Source organism: Oxyura jamaicensis, chromosome 2 (assembly GCF_011077185.1).
Source record: "Oxyura jamaicensis isolate SHBP4307 breed ruddy duck chromosome 2, BPBGC_Ojam_1.0, whole genome shotgun sequence".
In the NCBI taxonomy this organism is placed as follows: domain Eukaryota; kingdom Metazoa; phylum Chordata; class Aves; order Anseriformes; family Anatidae; genus Oxyura; species Oxyura jamaicensis.
Window position 1 is genome coordinate 60,424,657 of NC_048894.1, and position 24,516 is coordinate 60,449,172.

General features: G+C 40.1%; 1 protein-coding gene and 1 gene segment (V, D, J or C); both read left to right on the forward strand.

Moving 5' to 3' along the window:
• The window catches only part of LOC118161830 (T cell receptor gamma constant 1), a 30,122-nt gene extending 11,347 nt beyond the window's left edge, over nucleotides 1-18,775 (forward strand). Inside the window, exons 1-6 of one of the 3 annotated variants that reach the window (XM_035317497.1) lie at nucleotides 1,184-1,680; nucleotides 1,804-2,120; nucleotides 5,766-5,814; nucleotides 15,122-15,415; nucleotides 16,905-16,976; nucleotides 17,700-18,775. In XM_035317497.1, the coding sequence (XP_035173388.1) occupies nucleotides 1,638-1,680; nucleotides 1,804-2,120; nucleotides 5,766-5,814; nucleotides 15,122-15,415; nucleotides 16,905-16,976; nucleotides 17,700-17,833 (909 nt within the window). In that variant the 5' untranslated portion in view covers nucleotides 1,184-1,637 and the 3' untranslated portion in view covers nucleotides 17,834-18,775. Of the gene's footprint in view, nucleotides 1-1,183; nucleotides 1,681-1,803; nucleotides 2,121-5,765; nucleotides 5,815-7,142; nucleotides 7,196-15,121; nucleotides 15,416-16,904; nucleotides 16,977-17,699 lie in introns of those variants that run through there. The other 2 variants (XM_035317498.1, XR_004748185.1) reach the window with 2 other exon arrangements.
• Nucleotides 2,781-3,849, forward strand: LOC118161831. The segment is given in 2 exon segments: nucleotides 2,781-3,020; nucleotides 3,157-3,849. Coding segments are annotated over 2 exon segments (429 nt in total).
• Nucleotides 18,776-24,516: the final 5,741 nt, after the last annotated feature.

Here is a 24,516-nt window from a genome sequence, read left to right on the forward strand (position 1 = left end):
CCTTCATGATGGTATCTTCTCTAACATTCCCTCTCTCTTAAGCCAATTTATATTATTTTCTACCTTTTAGGTGGAGCTTGAATGACTCTAGTCAAGCATATCTTGGTTATGATTGGTAAAAAGTTTTCTCACTTTCATTTAAAGGTATAGGCTCCAAGAAATTCAGAACACATGCTCAGTGAGGGGTGGTCATACCTTGGAGGCGGGTAGCTTTTGGGATGAAGGTGTGTTTTGGTATTATAATGATATTATAATGGACAAAAGTTCACTAGAGTACAGCATTTGAGTTGTTGGCTCAGGGTAGTAAATAATGCAGCTTACTAGTCTCAGTGTGCACAAGAACAATCGAGTCCCCCTCTTGTCACAGAGCTTAGCTGTGGTGTCTCCACTCCGCACTACTGTCTGTACTGTTCCTTAAAGTCAGCACACCAGGTTCCTCCAGTGTGGTAGCATCTAAGGTTGGAAGCCTAGGGAATGCTTAGGTAGGGCAGCTACACTCCAATCTGAAAGATTCTTCAATGCTTCACATTTTCTTTAAAATATGAATATTAATTTTATTTTCCTAGTCACTTTAGGCAATTACTCCACAAATGTCTAAAAATATCTGAGGGAAGGGTGTCAAGAAGATGGAGCCAGTCTCTTTTCAGTTGTGCCCAGAAACAGAACGAGAGGCAACAGGCACAAACAGAAGAACAGGAGATTCCAGCTCAATACGAGAGGGCAATTCTTTACTGTGAGGGTGACAGATCACTGGAACAAGTTGCCCAGAGAGGTTGCGGAATCTCCTTCTCTGGAGATATTCAGAACCTGCCTGGATGCCATACTGCACAATGTGCTTTATGTGATTCTGCTTGGTGGAGGGGTTGGACTAGATGTTATTCAGAGGTCCCTTCTAACCCTGCCCATTCTATCATTCTGTGGTTCTGTGAAGAGAGGCACAGTTTCCAATCTGCTTAGAAAACGCGCCACAAGTTTCTCCACCTTTCTCTTCCAGTCATTCTTTTAAAGAAGTCTTTGCTCCTCATCTCAGCTTCAAAACCAAAACCCTGCAGCTGTAAATTTCCTCCCCACATAAAACCACAGACGAGCCGCCCACTCCTGGGGATGCTGTTGCACTTGCTGCAGGTTGATACCCACGAGCTGCTGCAGTGGGGGGCAGCACAGGCACAGGGCCATTTCGGCAGGCCGCAGCTGGGTGGCCAGGCTGAGGCAGCAAGAGAAGGTCCCTGACGGGGTGGGGACATGCCTCCTGCCCACTGCAGGTGACCACACACACTCAGCGCTCACCAGGGTGGCCGCTGGGCTGCGACCTTCACACCCTGATGTACGGCTGCAGCTGCTCTCACTCTCAACCCCTTCTCAGCAGCTCTGCCTCAAGTTTCCACATGCCACGCTCCTTAGACTTACCAGTCTTTCTCACGTTTATCTGAAAAGCTGATGGGATGGCAACCTTCTCACCAACGTGAGCATTCCCTGGTCCTTTCCCAGGCTGCAGTGGATTCTCTGCAAACGCAGCCCCACACGCTTGTGCCCAGAAGAGCCATCACTGGAGACATCTTCTCCTCCCACTCAACCCTGTCCCCATCTGGGGCCTCTTTCTCTCTCCTCTGAGTCTCAGCTGAGTGGGACAAGCAAACATGCTGCTGCTGGCAGCACTTGTGGCCACTGCTGCTTGGTCTGGTAAGTCCTACTTACTTTGCAACCTTTCCTCAGAGGGAACCCCTTGCCTTCCCAAGTCCCTGAATTCCAACTAATATGATTGTTCCACCTTATATATGTATATATATATTTTTTTCCTTCTAGATGTATTTGCACAGGAAATTCCCATACAGACCCCTATATCCATTACCAAATTCAAGAAAACTGCACGGATGTATTGTGAAATCAAAAACTTACCAACAAGTTTTGATAGTACTGTCATACACTGGTATAAACGGAAGGAGAATGAAGCTCCAGAGAGGCTTCTGTTCTTTGCAGAAGGGAAAACTTCAGTGGAAAGTGGCTTTCAAAAAGACAGGTACAGAGCTGAAAGGGTTTCCAACCAGAATCGGTGTGTTCTTATGATAAAGGATGTCATTCCAGACGATGCTGGCATGTACTACTGCGCCTACTGGAACCCTCACAATGGTAGAAACTCAGAGACCATCAAGGCACAAAACTCCCCCAACGTCTGAACAACAGGTTTGTAACTGCCTCATTCCCCCAGTCTTCTCACTCCATCTGGTATCAGCTGCAGAAAGGCTTTTTCTGCTTCCCAGAATGAGCAGCTAACACTGCACAACTGTCCTTTTTGAAGTTTGAGCCATCATTAGCATTGTGGTCTTCAGGCACACATGTACCATTCTTAAGGGCAAGGTAACTCTTCACTGCCATAAGATAGCACATCGATACTGGAAACTCACCTGTTCTGTCAGTGTGGTTTGCCCAGGCATAGCAGATATCTGGTGTTCCTTGAGGAAAGCAAACGTTTGATATTGATATTCTAGTCCAGCTGCTGTTCTCTGCTAGGAAAGCAAAGGCAGGAAAAGAGGAACAATGTTCCAAAGAAAAGACTTTGGTGATGGGCACATCATGCCTGCCACTCCCAAGTAATTCTAAGGAAGAGTTCCTCCTGTTCCCCTCTATAGTCTGTCCACATCTGCATGTAAGTGACTACAAGTCCCTGAGAATATGGTTTATGTTGTTTGGGTACCACAAAATCCCACACAGACCAACTTAAATCAGAGATTTACCACAGCCGAAGATGTGCCTTTTGTAAACTTCCCTCTACGCTTGCTCCCTGACCACCACTGTTCCCAGAAGGAGCCTGGGGGACACATCCCTCTGGCTCGATGCAGGGGCTCACCAGCTGCCACCCAAGGGAGGCGCCTCCTCCTCCCACATGGCACAGCTCAGTCTGCCCCGGGGACAGTTTCCTTCTCTGAGTCTCAACTCAGAGAACAGAGAGCTCTGAGACAGCTGAGTGGGACGTGCAAACATGCTGCTGCTGGCAGTGCTGGTGGCCACAACCACTTGGTCTTGTAAGTACTTCTTAATATATTTTGTGTTCCCTCACAGGCAAAATATGGCCACACTAATGAGTATCTTCACAAACCCCTGATTACCAGTTAATAACATAATTTCTCTCCCCCCCCCCCCCTTTTTTTTTTACCCTAGATGGATTTTCACAGGAAATTCCCATACAGACCCCTGTATCCATCACCATGTCTCAAGGAACTGCACGTCTGCAATGTCATTTTAAAGATGTCTCTGCAAATTTTGATAACACTGTCATACACTGGTATCAACAGAAGGAGAATAGAGAACCAGTGAGAATGCTCTACATTTCATCAGGGAGACCAATAGTAGAAAACAGCTTCCAAAGAAACAGATACATGGTTCAAAATCTTTCTAACCAGAAAATTTGTATTCTTATAATAAAAAATATAGGTCCAGATGATGCAGCCACCTACTATTGTGCCTACTGGGACCCCCACTATGGCAGAAACCCAGCGATCACCTCGACCAATACTCCCTTGGTGGCTCAACCACAAATGATTTGAAAGATCCCAACTCACTTCCCCTGGCGTGGATGAGCCGCCCAGCCTCAACACACAGGCTCTGCACAGCCGGGACTGGCTTAGTGCTGAGCCACTCCTTGGAGGGGTCAGCTGCCAAAAGCTGGGGATTTTGACAGAGCAAGTGGCAGCTGCAAAGGGAATGGTGAAAGTCAAATGCCTAACCCAACCTCAGCACTTCCTCATCCCCTTCCTTTGCTCAAGGGTGGCAGGGAACTGGTTGTAAGGATTTCTTTACTGGAAAGGGGCAATTTTCCATGCTGCTATTCCAGGAAATAACAAAGCACATTGTCCTGGAGCTTTTCAAAGCCCAAGGTTTGAAAAAAAAAAAAAAAAAAAAAGAGAAAAATTAGTCTTCTTTTGGTTTAAAAGTTAGCAGCTGTGGAAACAAAAAGATATTTGAGTTTTTCCTCAAGAGATCTGGAGATGGGTATTATTTTTCTCCCTTTTTGAGATGCTTCTGTGTCTTTCCCCATCTTTCTTGCTTTCACTCTCTATGTCTTCACTGCCATTCAGCACAGTAGATATGCATCTGAGTCACTCCACAAAGCTGTAGGCAGTGTTGCCAAAGCTAGTGCCAGAGAGAAGAGCTTTTTATTTGAAAACAGATGTTCACATTTATGTCCCTTAAGCAATGCATCCCTCACAGCAACTGCTTCATCATTGATGTTGACCCTCATGCCTGAGAAGTTTAACCACTGAGGTTTTTCTTTAGCATCAAGCCTTTTTTTAGTATTTTCCTTTACTGCAGTACACTGAGACTCTCCTCATTTAGTTCCTTGAAGTATAGCTATTAAATATTAGTGTGATGGGATGAAAAATTGACATGACAGTTTCAAGTAGGTAGTAGTTCTCCAAAACGACTATGGTTTAGTTTTGTCCTACTCTTATTTACAAGCCTGAATCATACAAGGGAGCTTGACAAACTATCTGAAATGAACAGTCTTTTGCTGTCTGTGTTTCTTCCAGTGAGACCTCACAGATACTCAGTGTTGTGGGCACAGTCCACCCAGGGGATGCACCAGCAGCACCTTTCTCTGCCTGTGTCACTCCTGCTATTGCTTTGTGGTTTCAATAACAATCATAGAATAACAGAAGTGTTTAGGTTCCAAAAGACCCATAAGATCAGCAGATCCAACCATCCACCTAACACCACCAAGTCCACCATTAAAACATGTCTGTAAGTACCACATCTATATATCTCTTAAATACCCCTAGGGATGGTGACTCCAACGCTTCCCCAGGCAGCCTGTTCAATGTTCCTGCCCAGGAGAATTTAGTAGCCTAGACAGTTGTTTTGTGTTACATCTGATTAAACTGAGTGGCCTTCACCCTCAGTCTAGTTCCTCTCTGTAGGCACAAACAGTAATTTCTTAATGTTGTTTTGTAGTCAGTATGGCACACAAGATACCAGACGTACTCAAACTCAGTTTCTTGTAAATGGCAAAATTTACGAAACATGTCAGTGGTTTGATTGACAGTACCGGGGCTTTCTCAGATGTTATCTTGGGCTGTTTTGCCAGAACCCAGTGTATAAAGGGAAAGCCCCTTCTCCCTCCTGTTAGTATATGAAAAGGTATCATTGAGCTGGTATTTCAGAGTCTGGAGTGACTCCAGGAGATGGACAGATAACAACCATATACTGGGAAGAGAAAATGCAAGATGCAGCACATGGACACCTTCACAGTGGACTGCAGAGTGGCTTATAGATCTGGGTCTCGCTTGTTTCCTTCTGCTGAGTTTTATTAAGACAGATAACACTGGAATGCATCCTAGTACTACTTGATCGTACTTAACGCCAGATGAGAGGTGAGGTATACCTGTGGGAATGTGCAGGATCATGACCCGAAGATATGTGTTTGTTTTTTTAATACAAACAGCACTGTGGGCTTACTTGATCTAAAATTGAAGAGGAAAACTTCACCTAATTCTTAGGCATTAAATGGAAGAGTTGGCTAGCCTATCTGGAACACTTTTAGAAAGAGATTTGCTCTGAAGGGAATTAGATATCAGCTGAAAACTGGGCACAAGTCTGAAATTCCTGACATCCTCCCACTAGCCAATGCCTGGCCATCCTTCCAGCAGTCTCCGAGGTACAGATTGGAAAAAAAAAAAAAAAAAAAAAAAAAGGAAATAAGGTTGTTTTTATTCAGCGATTGCACATCAGGAGAGTACTTTAGCTTATTGCAAAGTCAAAACATAGTGTGGACCACATGGATTAAATACTTTGGTACAGGAACTAAGCTAATTATCTCCGGTAAGTACAATTAACGTTGATCTGATTTTCACAAAGTCATTTGGATTCTCAGGATGATAATTAAGAATGTAAGGGTATAGGGAAATTAATTTATTCCTGATAGATCACATTTTTTTATGTGATATGTGCATGGGGCTCAGGTTGGGTGGGCTGATGGGCAATAGATTTGTCAACCTAGGGGACAGAGAAATCACCTCCACATCAGTTACTGAATACTTGTTAAGGATGGCTAAAGGAATAATAATGAGGAGAGGGGCTAAAATTTGAAATACTGTGTTGGATTCATTCCTCGTGCTGTTCTGGGACAGAAAAATAAACTCAGTGAAAGTTTAAGAACAACTCTCAGTTCAGCAAGACAGAAATGCAAAATCTTGCTTATTGATAGAGGTGGTCAGCCTAAATTCATTGGGAAGGAAAGTTGCCTAGAATTAAATAAATTTCTAGTTCCTGGCTCTACTGAAAGTAACTGGCTTCCTCTTGTATTCGTACTGCTGTTAATTGTGTTAAAGCTGTGCAATCTAGCGTATGAATGCCAGTATCGGTATATGGCATATAACAGTGCCTACAGTATGTTGCTCAGATAATACATGAGATTACCAAGGTTAGTGTAATAAATTAAACTGTAAAAGGCAGAGGAAACTTGTACATTTTACTGCAGATTGCAATTAAATTGTGCCTGTGTAGAGTCGGATGTTTTTGCCAAAAGAGAACAGTGTAACTACTTACAAGAAGCACAGACTTAGTAAAACACATCTTAAATGTCATTAAGTTTTGTTTAGAATATGGGTTTTGCATGTAAAATATGGGCTTCAAAGTAAGAATATGATGAAAATTAATCCAAGGTACTTTCACACAGCAAGTAATTTTCAGGATAGGACACTTTTAGGAAATAAAAATATTTACCTATCTATCTAAACCAACAAATAACTAGTAATAGTTTTTTATTTCTTTTAGGAATGATAATGTAACCACATTTCTTCTTAAAACAGCTTAAAGAGGTTACTTTATAGAAAATGTAGCAGACTAGATGCAGCAGATCTTTATTAGAGAAATCCCAGCACTAAAAGGACCTGAGCATGGTTATAAGTAGTTATAAGCATGGCACAGCTTTCTTCTCAGAAAATGGTGTATTTAAAAACCCAGACTTTTTACTCATCACGAAAAATAATAGCATTTCTAAATATTCCACTCCAGTCCATGTTAAAAATTAAGATATTACACTGGGGGATAATCATTATATATCACCAACCTCTAAATTTGAAAGATATTTTCTGTATCTTGTGAAAGAAAAGAGACGTGCAGGAGATATTGCTAAGCATTATCAGACTGTGGGATGCTGATGTTAAAATATTTGGAAGTGGAACTAAGCTTATTGTTTCAGGTAAGTGTAAAACATAAAACTTACTTCTTCTGAAATGCATGTCAATAGTTGGATATTGTTTGTATACTGTGCTCTGGTTCTTTAGCTCCTGCTAGTTTTAACCCTACTGAATGTTTCACAGAATTTCCCCCATAAACAGCATTTCCAGATGCAGAACACAACATCATTTTGTATTTATATATGAAATAGGGAAAATTAAGCAATTATTGAAGTGTCAATGTATAACTAACCCTCTTATTATTTTCTTCTTAAAGATGAAGTTAAATATGGCAAATATAGCATTCAGAGAACTAAAAGATATTTTTATCTTTAATGATGCATATTTAACTTCTGTGATATTTCTAACTCATTCTGAAAGAAAATGTCAATTTGGGGTTGTGCAAATTATTTGAAGAGCAAGAAGCTTTCTTTTGGGATTATGTCTGACTATAGCAACTGACAGGAGTTATCTGAGGTATGTCCAGAACTGTCTGAAGATATGCCTAGTTGAAAGACTACTCTTTCTTACTACTTTTTTCAGAAACCTCTTGCTATCGGTTACTATTTTATTATTATTAAGAATGCCCACCTGTGGAGACACTGTCCTTCCCTCCCAAAATATTAGCATACTTAATCAAAATTATACTGCATCAAGTAAACTTCAGCCACTTTGATACTTAGCACCTGGGATGAAAGCAGTTTGCCTAATTTTGACTATCTGATAATGGGGTGTCTACTTAGTGGGAGTTTTGATGTTGATTACAATCCAGTCAGGGTTTTGCTTAATATATGTACAACAAAAACTTTAGCTAATATCTGATCAAATACATCTTCTGCTGGTGCTGCCTCTCTCCATAGAGCAGATATGGAGCCAAGGTGCACAGTACTGTCCACCTAAACTTTCAGAAAACTGATTTTAGTTGAGATGAATCCTGCCCATTTAACAACATACCTGTTCTCAAAACCTCCACACATTTATTTATTTTATTTTTATTTTTGGTAAAGTTTATGTTGCTGTTCCTTTTTTATGACCTAAAAGTTGATTAAATGGCAAATCTGTTTGTCTTTTAAAAATAGTATTTACCTATGTGTTTCAATGTGCTCTTGCTGCCAGGATGGCTGTCAGTACCCTGAGCTGCATGAGGCAAAGTGCTGCCACCAGGCTGAGGGAGGTGATCCTTCTCCACTGCTCGGCACTGGGAAGGCCCCACCTGGAGCACTGAGTCCAGCTCTGGGTTCCCCAGTACTCAAGAGAAATGGGCATACTAGACAGGGTCCAACACAGGGCCATAATGATGATTAAGGGATTGGAACATCTCTCATACACGCAGTATCTGAGAGAGCTGGGACTGTTCAGCACAGAGGAGAGGAAGCTCAGGAGGATTCAATCATTGTCTAGAAATACCTGAAGGGAAGGTGCAAAGTGGACAGAGCCAGGCTCTTTTCAGTGCCAGGACAAGAGGTAATAGGCACAAACTGAAACACAGGAGGTTCCCTCTAAACATCAGAAAATACTTTTCTGCTGTGAGGATGAAGGAGCACTGGCACAGGTTGCCCAGAGAGTTTGTAGAGTCTCCCTCTTGGAGATCTCCAAAAGCTGCTTGGACATGGTCCTGGAAAACCTGCATGAGGTATCCTTGCAGAGGTATCCTATCTGGCCTGACATGGGAGTCAGGCCAGATGACCTCCAGAGGTCCTTTCCAACCTCAGACGTTCTTTGTTGTATGATATAAAGAATAATAGATCTGTACTGTTATTGCAAAGACTTTATCCACTGTGTCTGGTAATTACTACAAAGTATTTGGCTCCGGTACAAAGCTCATCGTGTCAGGTAAGCCACTTTCCTTAAAATAAAATGTAGGAGCTTGGTGTGGTCATGCAGATTCAGTGTTAGTGTCCCAGAGGACACTGTTTGCTTAGAGCCTTGGTCAGTGCCCTCCCTGCCTGGGTTTTGCCTAAGCTTGTCATTCCGACCTTGAACCCTGTTGATTTGTAATGCGATAGTTTAGGATCACAAATATACTGAGGAGCTAGTTTGTGTCACTTATGATCATATTCCTCCTTAGAAATTTGGTGGAAAATGACCTGGAGTAGTTTCCAGAGCCCTCATTCTTTCTTTCAGCTACTGAAGGATTAAGCATGGAATCAAGCAGCTGTGAGTTAAACATTTAAATAATAATAATAATAAATCCTCTTCTCAATACAAATTCAAAGAGCAATTTGCAATGGCCATTGCTGAAGTCCTTTTTTAGTTAGACTAGTACAAGTGAATATATGCCTAATTATTTCTGTCACGTACACAGCACTTTGGCAGTAGAAATAAGCTTTTTGTTTACTATTACACACATGAAGAAGTGATCTATTTTTTGTCTCTCCTGCAGAGACATATATTTGAATGGCAAGTTGAGGATAAAAATCTTCTTTTTCCCATTAAGTGGTGTTTTAAATGCTGTAACCCTGGGGTAGACTACTACAGAAACACAACGCAGAGGAACTGTCACAACCAAATATTGTAAGCCTGATTAAATGTGTCAACTTATATTAGCGTACCAAGCAAAGACTGTTTTTGATGATTCCTATCAGAAAGACTAATTGAATCAAAGCTGTAATTTAATAGAAACGTCCACATCAGAACAAATGTGTTGTTTTAAGTGAAAGTCCTTACCTTGTTAAGCAGGTAGTGATCATTTATTTAGTATCTATATTTTAAAATAACTTATTTTCAAGCATTTATCTAATCCTGCAGGATTCTATTTCTTCTACAAGGCCCAAGGCTCTTAACTGATTGTTAATCAGAGTAGAAGGGGATGTATTTACTTTGTGCTTATGATCAGGCATTTCATTCCAAATTGTATTTTCAGCGATGAGAACCTAACATTAGCTCAATAATGAAAAGAAATGGAGAAAACCAAGACTTAGGATGAGTGACCTTCATGCAATTGAATCATCACAGTTTGAGCTTGAGCAGAGTCTTTTTTTCAGATCTACATTGAAAGAGCCATATGTATCAAGAGCCAAAGTCTCAACAATATGTAATTAACTTGATTTTGTTCTTTTTGGTCTCTTATAATTATCTGTGATCAAAACAGAGTTGCTGTAGACTTATGATAATGCAAGTAAAAGAAGGGCTGGGATTTGAGAGATGGGTTTGATGTTTGCATTCGGTAGAATAGATTAGTTTCTAAAACCTTCCAACAGAATGTGAATATTAATCCAACATCAACTCTCAATGAAGGATTTTTGTGTAAGTATCTTTTCAGAGAATTTAGGCAAGGGAAGCCAAGACTGAACAGCAGAGTGAACCAAAATCCAAATCAATTTTCCCTCCAGCATGCAAGTGGAGTAGCTACCCTACTCAGCATGGCGATGTTCTCCCTGTGCCATCTCTTCTGCTAGGTCTGCAACTGTGTCTCTCTGGTACCTCACAGGCATATTGCAAACTTTTTCTGAAGTAACATGGAGAACAATCTATTAATATTTCTAGTACATAAATTCAGAGCAGAAATTACAGCAGAAATATTTTATGTTAACCCCTAAATATTACTGAAGTATCTACATTGATTTCATCAAATGCATTGAAGTTCAGTAGTTCAAAAAGCTACAATTATATTTTGCAACCATATATTATAACAGATTTCTTGCTTAGAGGTAGTTTATACTTACACTTATTTATATATCATCTAAGTTGGACTAAACTGATTTTCTGCCCTTTTAAGTCAAGGCGAAGACTAATGCATACATTAGTCAGCTTTTTTTTTTTTTTTTTTTTTTTTTTTTTTTTTTTTTTTTTTTTTTTTAATGGAGAAAGACATTAAATACTGAACCAAAATCCCTTAGACTTTAAAGTCCAAACCAGTGTTATGGAGCAAGGATGGAGTGTTAAATAAATAAGGGAAAATGTCACCATTCAAAGAAAACTGCAGAGTAAAAGTCTCTTTTCAGGATTACCATTACTAGGTACATTTGCTAAAGACTTTAGCAAAAATGTCAAGGATTTCATGGGCATGAAGACAAATTCACCATCCCTTTCTTTTAAGGGGGGAGAGAATGATATGCTATTTTAAAAGTATAAGAGCAATGACAAAAAAGTGATGTGGAATTTGCAATAGTAAATTTTGTCTCTTTAGGTCAGGGCAAACAGTAGGACTTCACATAAACCATGAATTTCTGACATTCTAACTTCTTTTGGATACACTGTGCTACATCCCTTGTGTTCCCTTGTGCAAGTCTCCCTGCCCAGAGCAAAGGGGCTGGGGTAACTCAGAAACACAGCTGGAGATCACCCCTTAGCCTCAGAGCAGGGGGAACAGAAGAGATATATGGAAAAACATTGTGGATGCAAACAGATACCTTAAACTATGTCTAAAGTTCTGCATATCTCAATTTGTTTGAGGGGACAGTCTTTCCCCATTCAGTTGTTCTTAAAAAGCCAGTTTATTCCAGCTGAGGAGAACTGAGCTCTCTCTGATGCATCTCAGCACAGGTTAATTGCAGGCAGACAATAAATAAACTAACAAAATATTAGCTTGTGGGGTGAAATCCTGGAACTTCAGAAATGTTGCCTTTAATTTCAGCTTACGCAGAATTTCCTGTAAAATGCACATGTTTTTCCCTAGGGATAAGCCAAAAGGTCCTGCGGACAGACATGCATGGGAGTAATGCTGAGAAGTTGATGCTTCTCAGCAGAACGCATAGATGCATGTGTGATGTTGTCTTTTTGGCATTGACAGCCTGCGGTATTATCAGTACTCTGTAGGCAAGTGTGCCAGGAGCTGAGGATGAACAGTCCCGATCCCACATACACTTATACAGACTGCTGTGAGCTCAGCATGCAGAAGGTTAGGTCCAAAATGAGTAAGCATCTCTCCAACTAGGCTTGAGAAGAGTGGTGGCTGTTGAGGATGGCCTGGCTCACATTTTCTGCAGTGTCTTTCATTAATTCAATTAAACAGCAGTCCAAGGTTTCTTCTTGCACACCATTTTCTGTCATAAGATTATTTTTTTTCTCTAAATTATTTAATAACCAAACATAATCATTCTTAATTACAATGCTACTGATAAAATAGGACTATCTAAACACTCCTTCCAGTTACCTCCATGAATCTTCTGCATGTACAATATCTCATATTTATATTTGGTAACTCAAAACAATATTTATATTGCATAGAAATTAGATATGGATGGATGAGTAATATTGTGTGATGTGTTTCTGCTTTTGTGTGTGAACAAATTGAGATAGAGAAATAACCTGTAAAAATCAGTATCATCAAAGCAAGGACTGATTTTGCAAAAAGGTGATGAAAATTTATTTGTTCTGATATTTTTTAAACAAGTGATAGCAAAGATTAGCTTGAAATGGAATTTAATATACATAACAATAAAGGATATTTGAGAGTAGCAGTGTTAGCTGAAATTAAACTCACATTTTCTAGTTTTGTAGCCAAATATGTAGACTCTTATTATTCAAATGTTGGTAAGCTAATATTTGTATGGCAAAAAGTTGCAAATGGTTTGTGTAAGGAAATATAGCAGTGTGGGTTATCTGGTCTTTGGCACGGGCACTAAACTCATCGTTTCCAGTAAGTACTTTGAAAGACTGTTTTCGTACATTTTGTAATGGCAAAGCTGGAGAGTGAAGTTTGATGGCTCTTTCTTTAAAGTACCCGGGGAGGCTCACAGTAGGTGATGTTGTGATAATGTCTGTAGCCGCTGGCAGCAGGACCAGAACGCTGTCTGTGTGCTGAGTGCTCTCGGCTCCCCCGACTTGAAGGGGACCCAAGGAGCTCTCAGTATCCGACACAATTACTGCATTTTGTGGGATCATCCAAGCAAGGAGAATTAAAATCTCAATTTAAACTTGCTGCTCTAGCACAAGAAAAGCCAGATTTTAGCTTAAGAAATATCTGCAGGTTATATATACGTGGTTATATATTATTTTAAAAGTAAGACCTACACCTACTCAAATCTGTCTTAGAGAAGTGTTCAACAAAGTAAACACCAAAAATTTTGTAAAGCGTGACTAAAAAAAAGTCAAATGGAAGTTCACGACTTTAAAATTCTTCAGAAAGTATCAGATCATATGCCCAGAAAAGTCAGTGTAAATCATCTTGTTGACTTCAGTAATTTTATAAATCAGCCTAAGAATACATCAAAATCTACAGGGAGTTCTATGTTTTCATCCCTTTTTTTCTCTAAACATACTTATAGTTTATGTATGTATATATATTCACACAGAAACATACATATATTCATGAATACAGGCAAAACATATATTGTTCGGTCCTCCTTTGTCATCTATTTACTTGTGTGTGCATAGGAGACTCTCACATGCACACTTTTACAGTTAGTAATTCAAGCAACATGTTTCCTCAGTACTGTGATACAATTTCGGTGTTTCATTTAAGTCAGGTGCACAGGGTCTTTGTATGGTAAATAGAAAGGCAGTGGCTATTCTAGAGGTGGAAATTATTCTATATTAATAGAAGTCTCTAATATGGGCACAATGAAATAGCAAATGGGAGCATCTCTCTCTGTCTCTCTGTGTAGATACGATAATCCAAGAGAGCAGTATCAAACTAGTCAATTAAGACCACAAAATTATGCAGGGTACTTTTCTAAGCTTTGAAAATCTAAAAGAAACATCTAAAACAGTCATGAGGCTTTGCAGAGCACAATGTCACTGAAAAAAGAACTACATCAGGGTCTTCTGATATACAACTCTGGAACAAATAAATCATTTTGAAAAAGAATTTAATCTTGTATTCCTGGAATGTCTGATGAATAGAGAAAAAATTAACTCCTAAATCAACATTTGAGTGCCATAAAATTGTTAGCAAGTTTATTTCTGGATACAACAGAAAACTCAGTCCACATTTTCATTTCAATGACAGCTCTCCAAAATGAGGGAAATCCATAATGTGTTATCATTCTGAAGGCAGACCATCTTATGCTTTGGTCATCTTTGTTTTTAAATGCTACATATGAAATACTCTAAGATTGTTCTAGAATAGCTCGATCATTTAAAGAAAAGTAGAAGCATTTTGACAGAAGCATAAGTTTATATTAATGTGTTTTCTCACAGGGCGTGAAAACTGCACCACTCAGACAGATTACTCTGTAAACTGTGTATCCCACTGAAAACCAGTACAAAGATTTACTCAAGAATCTAGTGGGAGAGAGTGGTTTGAAGAGATGAACAATAAATCTCTTCACTACCTTAAAAAAAAAAAAAAAAAAAAAAAATCTTCAATACAAAAAAAGTGAAGTTTGAAAACTGCATCTAGTTTTCACTTGCAGTTAAGCATAGACAAAAATGATTGCCCATGAGCTCTGCCTATACTTGTATGGCAGAAGTTTGCATGTGTAACAAAAAAAAAGTCTTATTTTTGCTATCCACTTTGATGATATCACAAAGTCTTCTTTGTATGGACAAAATTGGGCTGATTTGGACTTCCAACAACGTAAGTTTTATTCCAGAGAGGCAGGTGAAATGGAGATTAGCTACAGTTAGTTTGTGGCTCACTTTTCTTTTAAGATATATTCAACTATGTTCACACTAAGCAAGTTTTACAAAGCACATCACCTACTAGAAGCCTGGTACAGATAGATACACTATTTGCATATAGAAATCTTATCTGGATATTGCACGTTCTTCTGCTTTTGTTTAGTTTAATTTTGTGCAAATTTTATTTATTTTTTTTGTGTTAATTCAAACATTTACACAAACCTAGTATCAGAAGAACAACAATGACAACCCCCAGATCCAAGCCATTTTGTGATTCCATTTTCCTGTTTTTATCAAGAGCTTTACATAAATGAAACACATGTAACTTCTTTAAAACAACAACAGCAAAAATGTATTGCCACACATTATTGACAGAATTTATTGTCACACACTATTGATACTCCTCTGTTTTGTTATTTCTTTCCCTCCAAAAACAAATCCAGACAAGGGGAATTCTAAACCAGACAGCTCTGAAATCCTGCAGACGAAGCATAAAGATCAACTACTCTATGTTTGTCTTATTGAGAATTTCTACCCAGAAGTTATTCGGGTGCAATGGGTCGATGAAGCAGATAAGGAGGTAACAGAAAATGTAGTAAAAGGAGACATCTGGAAATCTACAAATGATAAGTACTCAATCAGCACCTGGTTAACTTTACCAGCGAATACGACGAACAAGAACTATTATTGCAAATATGAGCACGAAAGTCAAGAGAATTTTAAACTCCACATTCATGGTATATACTACTTTTTATTATTTATTTTCATTCTACATGTTATTATGTCCTTTTTTTATCGTTTGAATACAATTAGAGAAATAATGATGTATGTTACTATTGCTGAAAGCTTCTGTGTTCCCAATACTTAAAACACACCAGTAAAAACTATCAAAGCCCTCCCAGGAAAAGAAACCTAGTCTGTACTATGCTCCTCAAGTGAAGGTCCCTTTGTAACAGGAAAAGAGCAGTTCTTTAATGCCACCAGGTGTTAATTAGAATTGCTCAAAAAGGTCTACACTGAGCCAGGTCAGTTTCTTGACAGTACACAGAATTTCTTCAAAACAGCAGCTTCAAAATGCAGCTATCTGCTATCCAGGGCTTGCAGGCATAAATCCCTCTGACATTAATCACAGCTATAATAAATTAAGGAGTTAAAAATAAGGTTGATAGGTTTTTAAAACAATGTTTAAATATATTACTTATTCATGGTCTGGTGATAGTAAGGTAATAACTTAAGAATAATGTAAGAAAAAAAGAGTGCATATAATTGTTAAGAGACTGATTATGAAAAAGATTATATATTTAAAAAAATATATATATATAATGAATTGTTTAAACCTATGTTTAAATCGGGATAATAACCTCAAGACAAATGCTTATTCTAGTTAGGCGAATCTTTTCTAAGTAACTAACTCTGTTGAATTTACTGTAAATGAGTATAGCTCTACTCCATGAGAACACAGCCATAAATATTACGTTTCAACCTTCCAAATGTATTCTGAAAAAAATATGAATTAAGTTTATTTTGACAGAGGTATGTACTTAAGTGTAGGTCTCAATGAAGATAAATACCATAACCAAGAACAAACACAAAATTTCTGCTTCAAGCACAATAAATTTTATTTTACAGAACAATCCATGGCCAAAATAGCAAATTCCAAAGAGGAAAAATCAGATCATACCCTCCTCAAGACTTTTTTCAGTGTTGAGCAACAAATAACAAAATAATTGAGGTCTCTTCTGATGTGAATTATTCTGTGCTTCTGCTAATACTAAATTCTGGCAAGAGACTCCAGCTACTTCAGTGACAATCAGGTGGTCAAACTGACCTGAAAATAAATAGTTTGGAAATAAAAATGATACTGCAAACAGCCTTATGGACACGTTCACCAAAGGGCACACAGGCAAAGCTTCTAGTTAAGGCAACAAACACTTACTTATTCACTACTACACGAGCATTTCCTGCCTTCAGTTGTCTCTGAAAATGCATCCTGCTGGTGAATATCTGCTCTTCAGACAGATCTTAAATATCCTACTTTTTTTTTTTTTTTTTTTTTTTTTTTTTAAAAAAAAATTAAAAATTCTTTTTTTTTTTTTTTTTTTTTTTTTTAATACTAACTTCACACTTCACTGTTGTTATATTAGCTCTTCTTTTCCCCATGTCTCTGTTAAAGGTTGTTAAAATCAAAGAAAAGCCTAATTTGGGCATTTAAACTCTTTCCATTAGATTCTTCAGAGACTCCTTCTCAGGAAGAGTACTGCAGCAAATATTCTGGAAACAGCACAGTTTTTTACAAAGGTAATGAAAAATAATTAAAATGGGGAACGCAATGTGGGAGTTCCATATTGCTACGTATGCTTCTGAAAATGGTACTTCTAAATAGTCTGCAGGAAATATCCAAAGTTGTGGGGGCCACAATTTAGAAAGGCTTCTGTGCTACTCTGCATTAACACGTTGTGGGATGTAAAAAGGTGCTCTCATTCTTTGGGCTTTGTTAGCCTGCTACAGATGTTGTTTGCACTACAGATGTTGTTTGTGCTATGGTCCTAGATCGTTAGCCTGCATTAAGGGCCACTGCTTTAAATACCTGTTAATACCAGTTAAACGCTCAGTGCTTCAGCTGATGCTCCTTCAGACTAGCAACTGCACAGCACTTGAGACAAAGTAATTTTCTTTTAGCTTGAATGGGGATTTAGGAAATATTGTTCAAACAAACAGATGCAAAAGGACTTAGGCAAAAACTGTGATACCTGTGGTGAAAGAGCTCGAGTTATGTTCTTGCACTGCAGGGAACAGTAACATGGCAGCATTGTGAGATGGCCTAGTGCTCAGAAACCCTCTCCATCTAGAAGTTACGAGCGGTGCAGACCTGCTCAGAGGACAGTCAGACATTGTATTTGTTTACACACTGCCCACCACAATCCTTGTAAACACACCACGCAGCCCTGTTTTTTTCTGTCTTCTAGTAGGTTGTTCGATACTGATGTTCAACAAGATTTTTCTGTCTTATGTTTGTTACAGATTACTTGATGCACAGGGCGGCACATCTAGTATACCTTGTCCTTCTTCTGAAAAGCTCCATGTACTATGTCATCGTACTCTTCTTCATATACAGAACGAGGACTCCAGCTAAGCTCCCAGGAAAGAAAACATAAATGTTGGTGTTGGAAAGGTTTACAAAATCATCTTCAATTTGCTTTGCTATTTACTTATTCACATAGGTTCCCCTGCTCTCAGTGCTAAATACAACAAAGAAACAGTCCCAAGAGAACTTACTGGCATTAGTGTGCAGGGCTTGCTGCGCTTTACCACTAGTGGTTTCCTATCGGCCTTTTTTTTCTCACTTTTTCTGAGTAATGAACTGAGGGGGAGGCGGGCAATCAGAGTAAGGCTACATAGCTTGTGTTTTAATAGAAGTTCTGTATTGCAAGATGAAGGTTCTCATACTAAATGTGGTTTCAGATGCGTAAGTTTAGAGCATAGAAACATATAAAGCAGAGGTGCATTTTATGATTGCTTTTAAGGCTTAGTTAGGAGCATTTCAGTGCTGTAAACTCATAGATATTTGTTCATTTTTGCTTTCAATGTTTTATTGCAACTTGTATGTATCCACCAAATCAGGACTTGAATATTCTGTAATGATATGTGCTTTAAGAGAGTCGATTAAACATGATTTTAAAAAGCAAGCATAATATTTTGTAACAGTTAGATGAGTAAAAAAGCAATTCAAAGGTGCACATCTACAGAAATTTAAGAAAGTCACCAGGCCATAGGGCAGTACTGTCACACAAACTGAAAACCTGCACGCCATATTTTTAAAGATGCAAAATGATTGCAATGGTAATTTTGTTTAGAGAAAACTTTTCAAATTAAGAAAAACTTTAAATCTGATGCTTCAGTGGAGAAACTGTTTTCACAGTAGAGGAAAAACTTCGTCTCCAAGTAGTCCCTTTCAAAATCCTGTGAAAAATTAGAAGTAGAAGCACTGGGGTAAAGTACTTGTTCATTTGGGGGCTAATGATTTCCACAAGTTTGGAGATGAATGCCTGTACCAAATCTGTAATGACAAGAGCAATAAAAGCTTTTCTTCAGATGTATTCTTGAGACCTATATTTGTTTTATAGCCTATAACAAGGTGTTTTGAAAACTTGGTTCTCCGTCCTCATATGAATTCCTCAGCTAATGAAGGATCCTTTAAACCATCCATTTTTTGCTCTTTCAGCTTATTAAATGGGAATAATGTTTTTCACAGAATAATAAATGCTGACCCATTAAATATTTGCTATGGAACAGCTGAGCTGGGAGGAAATACCATGCTGTTACAACAGGTCCATTTTCTACAGCTCATGCCATTGCAAGAAGAGGAAAACATAAGACAGGCTCAGTTCTCACAATCACAGAGAAAGCTATTTTACAAAGAATATATTGAAGCCAATGCAGCTACTTAAGGTCTTCAGCGTTAGTCTTCAATTTGAAGGAAGCTTGGAAGTCTAAACTTTAGCCAAACTCTTCTTGAGAACTAGCTGATTTCCTGTGTTATTATTTGTTAAGGCTTGCCTTCAACACAAGTGTGAAACAATAGCTATAAAGGTATTTTGGCGAATGCAGTTACTGTAGATCTCAGTAGCATTGTTAATATCACTGTCCCAGCCTCCCCTTCTACTATCCCTGCTAGTCCATCAGGCTAGGCAAACACCTGATTGCTTTAATGAACCAAGACTGCTTTTAATAAAATGATCCCCACATCCCCTTGTCCCACCTCATACTCAGAAGTGAAAGATGCTGTCCCTGTTGCACAAGCAAACAGAGAAAAACAGATACTTAAGCTCTTTGAACATGGAATGCTGAACAACATTGAGCACAGCTCTCACCTCACAGTTTGTGGGGCTTCTCAAGTGCATGGATGCAGGTTTTTTATTTGCAACTGCTCCTGAAGTGTATTTATACATGCATATACTGTTCATAGCAAGTTTTTATTCTTACTTATTTAGCCCAGATAAGAAGACAAGTTGATGTTTTAAGCCTTGGGGTGCTGGAGGGGGTTGTCTGCAGGAAGGTTTGGTTATTTAGTGGAAAAACCCTGTAAACTGAACCAGTCACAACTGGTTCAGAGGAGGTGGGCTATGATGAGAATGGGTGATAAGCTGAGGACAGTTAGACCACAGCCGTCCTGTCTTTTACCACAGTATACTTCTAAACCATACTGATGGAAATACAAAGTGATAAAAACCACATGCCTAAGTTATATATATAAAAAAAATAAAGTGAAACTTACCACTCATTACGCATGTTGGTCTAACTGCATGCTTATGATATGTACATGTAAGAGCTATTGCTGCTGCAAAAACATGGGTGTTGCAGGAAGTCTGCAGGAATTGCATTTTTATTTATCATTAGTGAATGCCAGAGCTAGATATTATCTAAGCATAAACTTTTGCTGTCAGGATTTTATTGAGACTTGAGAGACATGTCTTCTAAAATACATATCTTACCACTACTGACTTATGGTGATTTCAAGCTTCTACAGGTATGAACTTTGCAGCTGCTCTACTTCTGTGACAGAGCTACAGAATTAATAAAAATGCTAGAGAAATGGTTACAGTCAATTTGGTGCTTCTAATGAAAAGAAGACAAAATGGAATGCACTCTTGGCTCTACAGCAAAAAGTATTAACGCACAGATGAAAATATTTGTAGAAAGGGATTTTCAAAGTATTCTTTATCTTGCTAGAAACATTCTGTGTCCTACAATAACTTGCATGTTTGAGAATATTGATTTCTCAGCTATCAAAATGCCCTAGAATAGATGATATGGAAAGTTGCCTATGGATTCCTCTCACATTTAGTTGTAAGTGAGAAAGATCTGCATAAGGATTATAGCAGCCCAACAGTTAACTTCTGTTGATGCTTGTTACCAACACTTAGAAATTTTAAAAAGAGATCCCAATTGTAGACTATTTAATTTGAGATTTTGAAACTGCTGGGGCACCAGCACACACTCTGAAGTGCTGAGCAGATCAAAAACCTCAGAGAAATTGTTTGAGGATTTGTTCCTTTGCACCTGAAGATATTAAGAGGAAAAAAGAACAAATGACAACAACAGATAACTTAGTTTTATAATAATTAGCTTTTACCTACTGTATCCCAACAATCATTAAATATAATTCCAGCACAGAGCAGTTTTACTTCATTATACTACCAATCTCTTAATTAGATGCACAAGACAACACTTTCCACTAATTACCTATTCACTTGGAAGATCATTTCAAGTATGCATCATGAACAAATATTTTCAAAACAGCTGGGAGGAAAACTAATATGCATGTCAACAAGGTACTTCTCTGTGAGGCATTAGAATATATGGGAACCATTCCCTTTACTTTTTAATTAATAAATTATCCTGTAAGCAGTCCCTTCAGCAGGTCATCTGTAGACTCTGTTGCTGCAGTTTCCAATTCCCAACAACTTCCCCCACAGGTTTTCTTTCTGTAACAGATTACAAAAATCAGGATGAATGACAATGCAAGTCAAGGCAACAGATATTGAATATGGGGAGGCTCCAAATACAAAGCCATCTACTATTCCCAAAGAGGACCAAAAGATTTCACATCAGAAGCTTCAGCTTCTTGACAAGATTTAATTCCTCCCTGTCTGGAGCTTTGCCACTTGTAAAGTGAACACATAGCAAGATAATCCTGAAAATAAATTAAATCAATACCAAAATGAGGAAATAAATTTTCATATCCAGCTGAAGTGCACTACAAAAATCTTGACACACCTGGTGGAATGTTGCCCATTTGTGTTATGCAACAGAGTGAGGAGGAGAAATACTGAAGTAGTTTTGCCCATGCAATCTTCAAGATGAGAATATTTGTCCTAGACCTAAACTAAAATGAAAATATCTTCCTGGCACTCCTGCACTCCCATCTCCAGAGAAATCTCTTCCACCAGTTACAAAAACAAACAAACAAACAAAACAAACAAACAAACAAACAAACAAAAATTACCCAAACAGTTCAAAGAGGTGATTCTTCCACTATATTTAGCATCTGTATAGTCTCACCTTGAATATTGTGTACAGTTCTGGTCTTCACAAGATAAAAAGGATATTAAGGTCCTTGAAAACATTCAGAGGAGGGCAGCAAAACAGGGCATGTTGTATGGAGGAGAAGCTAGGGGCACTTGGGGTGTCTAGTATCGAGAAAAGAAGGCTGAAAAGACACCTCATTTTTCTTCACTACTTCCTGAGGAGAGGAAGTGGAGAGGGAGGTGCCAGTCTCTTCTCCATGATACCGATGACAGGACACATGGGAACAGCACAAAGCTGTGCCAAGGGAAGTTCAGACTAGATATAAGGAACAATTATGGTGATGGAGGTCAAACACTGGAATGGGTTTCCTAGAGATGGTTGATACCCCATACCCATCAGTGTTCAATAGGCATTTTGATGGTGCTTTCAATAATACGCTTAAACATATGGTTAGCCCTGAAGAAGTCAGGCAGTTGGAGTAAATGAATCACCAAGAAACAGACTGTTAGACATAATAATAATAAATAATAACAATAATAAATTAGTACACAGTGTTTCATAACACCATGCTATGGGCCCAATATTGCCAGGAGACCCCTTTAGTCTGTATATAGGATTCACAGAAAGAGGATGTCAGTGGGAACTATGATTACGAGTTCCCAACAAAGCCTCATGTCTCCCATTCAGTCTCCATCAAAGGAGTGGCAAGATTCCCCAGCATGATGTTCACCTTGGTAACAATCACTTCTGAATACCTACACAGCTCATTTAGATACAGAACTTACTACATTAGACACACCTGCAGAAATACAAGCCCCATTTCTGAGTATTAGAAGAATTTGAAAGTCTACTCCTATTCTACAGAGAACTGTACATTCCAGCACAGCTCAGGAAATGTGAATGCATATAGCACACCGTGGTTGGGTTGAAGGGAAATTCGGGCTTAAAGTGAAATTAAGAAAGTAAGAAATTAAGAAAGTCAATTCATGATGCACCGTCATGAGAAATGGCTGGACTTGTTGTAAGTATTATTTCATAAATACAATGATTGTGTCAGGTCTAGTCATTACAGAAATGCTTGCTCCCTTTACCCAGGAATGGATTAACACTCATGTGGTGAGGTGAGGAGCGCAGGGAGCTGCGCCAGCCCAGGACTGCTCCTGCCTGGCCACTGGGGCCCAGTCCAGTGCCCAGGGACCTTGGGTTTCTGCCTAGGCTGTGGGACATGGCTGCCACTTTCCCCTCTGTGGTTTCCAATGCTAGGTAGCACTGCTGAGCGTGCAAGTGTGCATCAAGCACAGAATAGCAAGGGATGTGATCCACCTCCTCTGCTCTGCACTGGTGTGGCCTCACCTTGAGTACTGTGTGCAGTTTTAGCCATCACAATAAAGGAACATAATGCTGCGAGAGAGCATGAAAACGGGCAACAGATCTGGTAAAAGCCTAGCAGCACATAGGAGGAGTGGCTGAGGTCATATGGTTTGTTCAGTTTAGAGAAGCTCCACCTTCCTCCTTCACAAGGGGGAGGAGATAGAAACAGCTCCCAGCGGTGCTGCAGGGACAAGATGTCTGCGTGGGCCCTCAGGCCAATGCAGCCGGCCTGACCCCCAGTGGGCACACTTTCTGCATAGCGTGCACCCAGCACTGGGCCGCTGCCAGGGCCAACTGGCCACACTGCCAGCGGCCCATCATGGCCATCCTGTGCCTGTGCTGCACTCCCTGGGTGATGCCTCCGCCCACAGGCCCCAGGGCAGGTTCCAGAAGTTTCCAAGACAGGGCCAGATCAGTGGCCTCGGGGCCGGTGGTGGTGGAGCCCCTCCAGCTACCGGTCCCACAGTGTCTTGCCTGGGCACAAGGAGCACAACCCCTCCTGGCCCTGCCAGTGTGTCCGCAGCTTCTCGTGGCACAGGTAGCAGGATGGGCTCAGATGGCCTCAGTCCCTGCAGGACATCAACCCCAAGGACACGTTGTGGCTGCGCAGGGCCAAGCAGGAAGAGCTGGGGGCTGGAAACCATGCAGGCCGCCAGGCTGGGCCCCACATCTGAGCTGGCTGGTGGCAGCAACTGCAATTACTGTTTCATTAAATTATTGTTTTCCACTCTGCAAAGCCTCTGCCTGCAGTTGTTCATGCGGCATCATGCAGAGGGGTCTGAACGGAGCCCAGCCCTGCTGCCTGTGCCAGCCACAAATCGGTTTGGGAATGTCAGCCGCAGATGGGATCGGACGGATGGGTGGGGAATGGCTGCAGGTGGTGGACACCGCTGGGAGTCTCAGGGATGGGGAGTCATTTGTGGGATGGGAAATCATTCCTTGAGGGCCCCAGGGACAAGATGTGCCCCATCTGCCTGGGCCCACTAGCCTGCGCAGCTCACCTGGACCCCTGCAGATGCTCCTGCAGGGAGTGCTTCCAGCCATGGGCCACCCACAGAGCCATCTGCCCGCTCTGCCGCTGGCCCATCATTGCCATTGTGTGGTTGGTGCTGCGCTCCCTGTGGGATGCCTCAGCCCTCCAGCCCTGGGGCAGGTTCCAGCCCAGAGCAGGACCGGGGCTGAGGCTTCAGGGGCAACGATGGTGGAGCCCCTCCATCTACGGGTCCTGCAGCATCTTGTCTGTGTGCAGCCCCTCCACACCCTAGCAGCATATTCGCGGCCTCTCCTGGTGCTGGGAGCCGGACAGGCGCAGATGGCTCCAGTCTCCATGGGACACCTAACCCAAGGATACATCATGGCTGTGCAGGACCTGGCAGGAGGAGATGGGTGCTAATGACCATGCGTGCTGCTGGGCCAGGCTCCTCTTCTGAGCATCTTG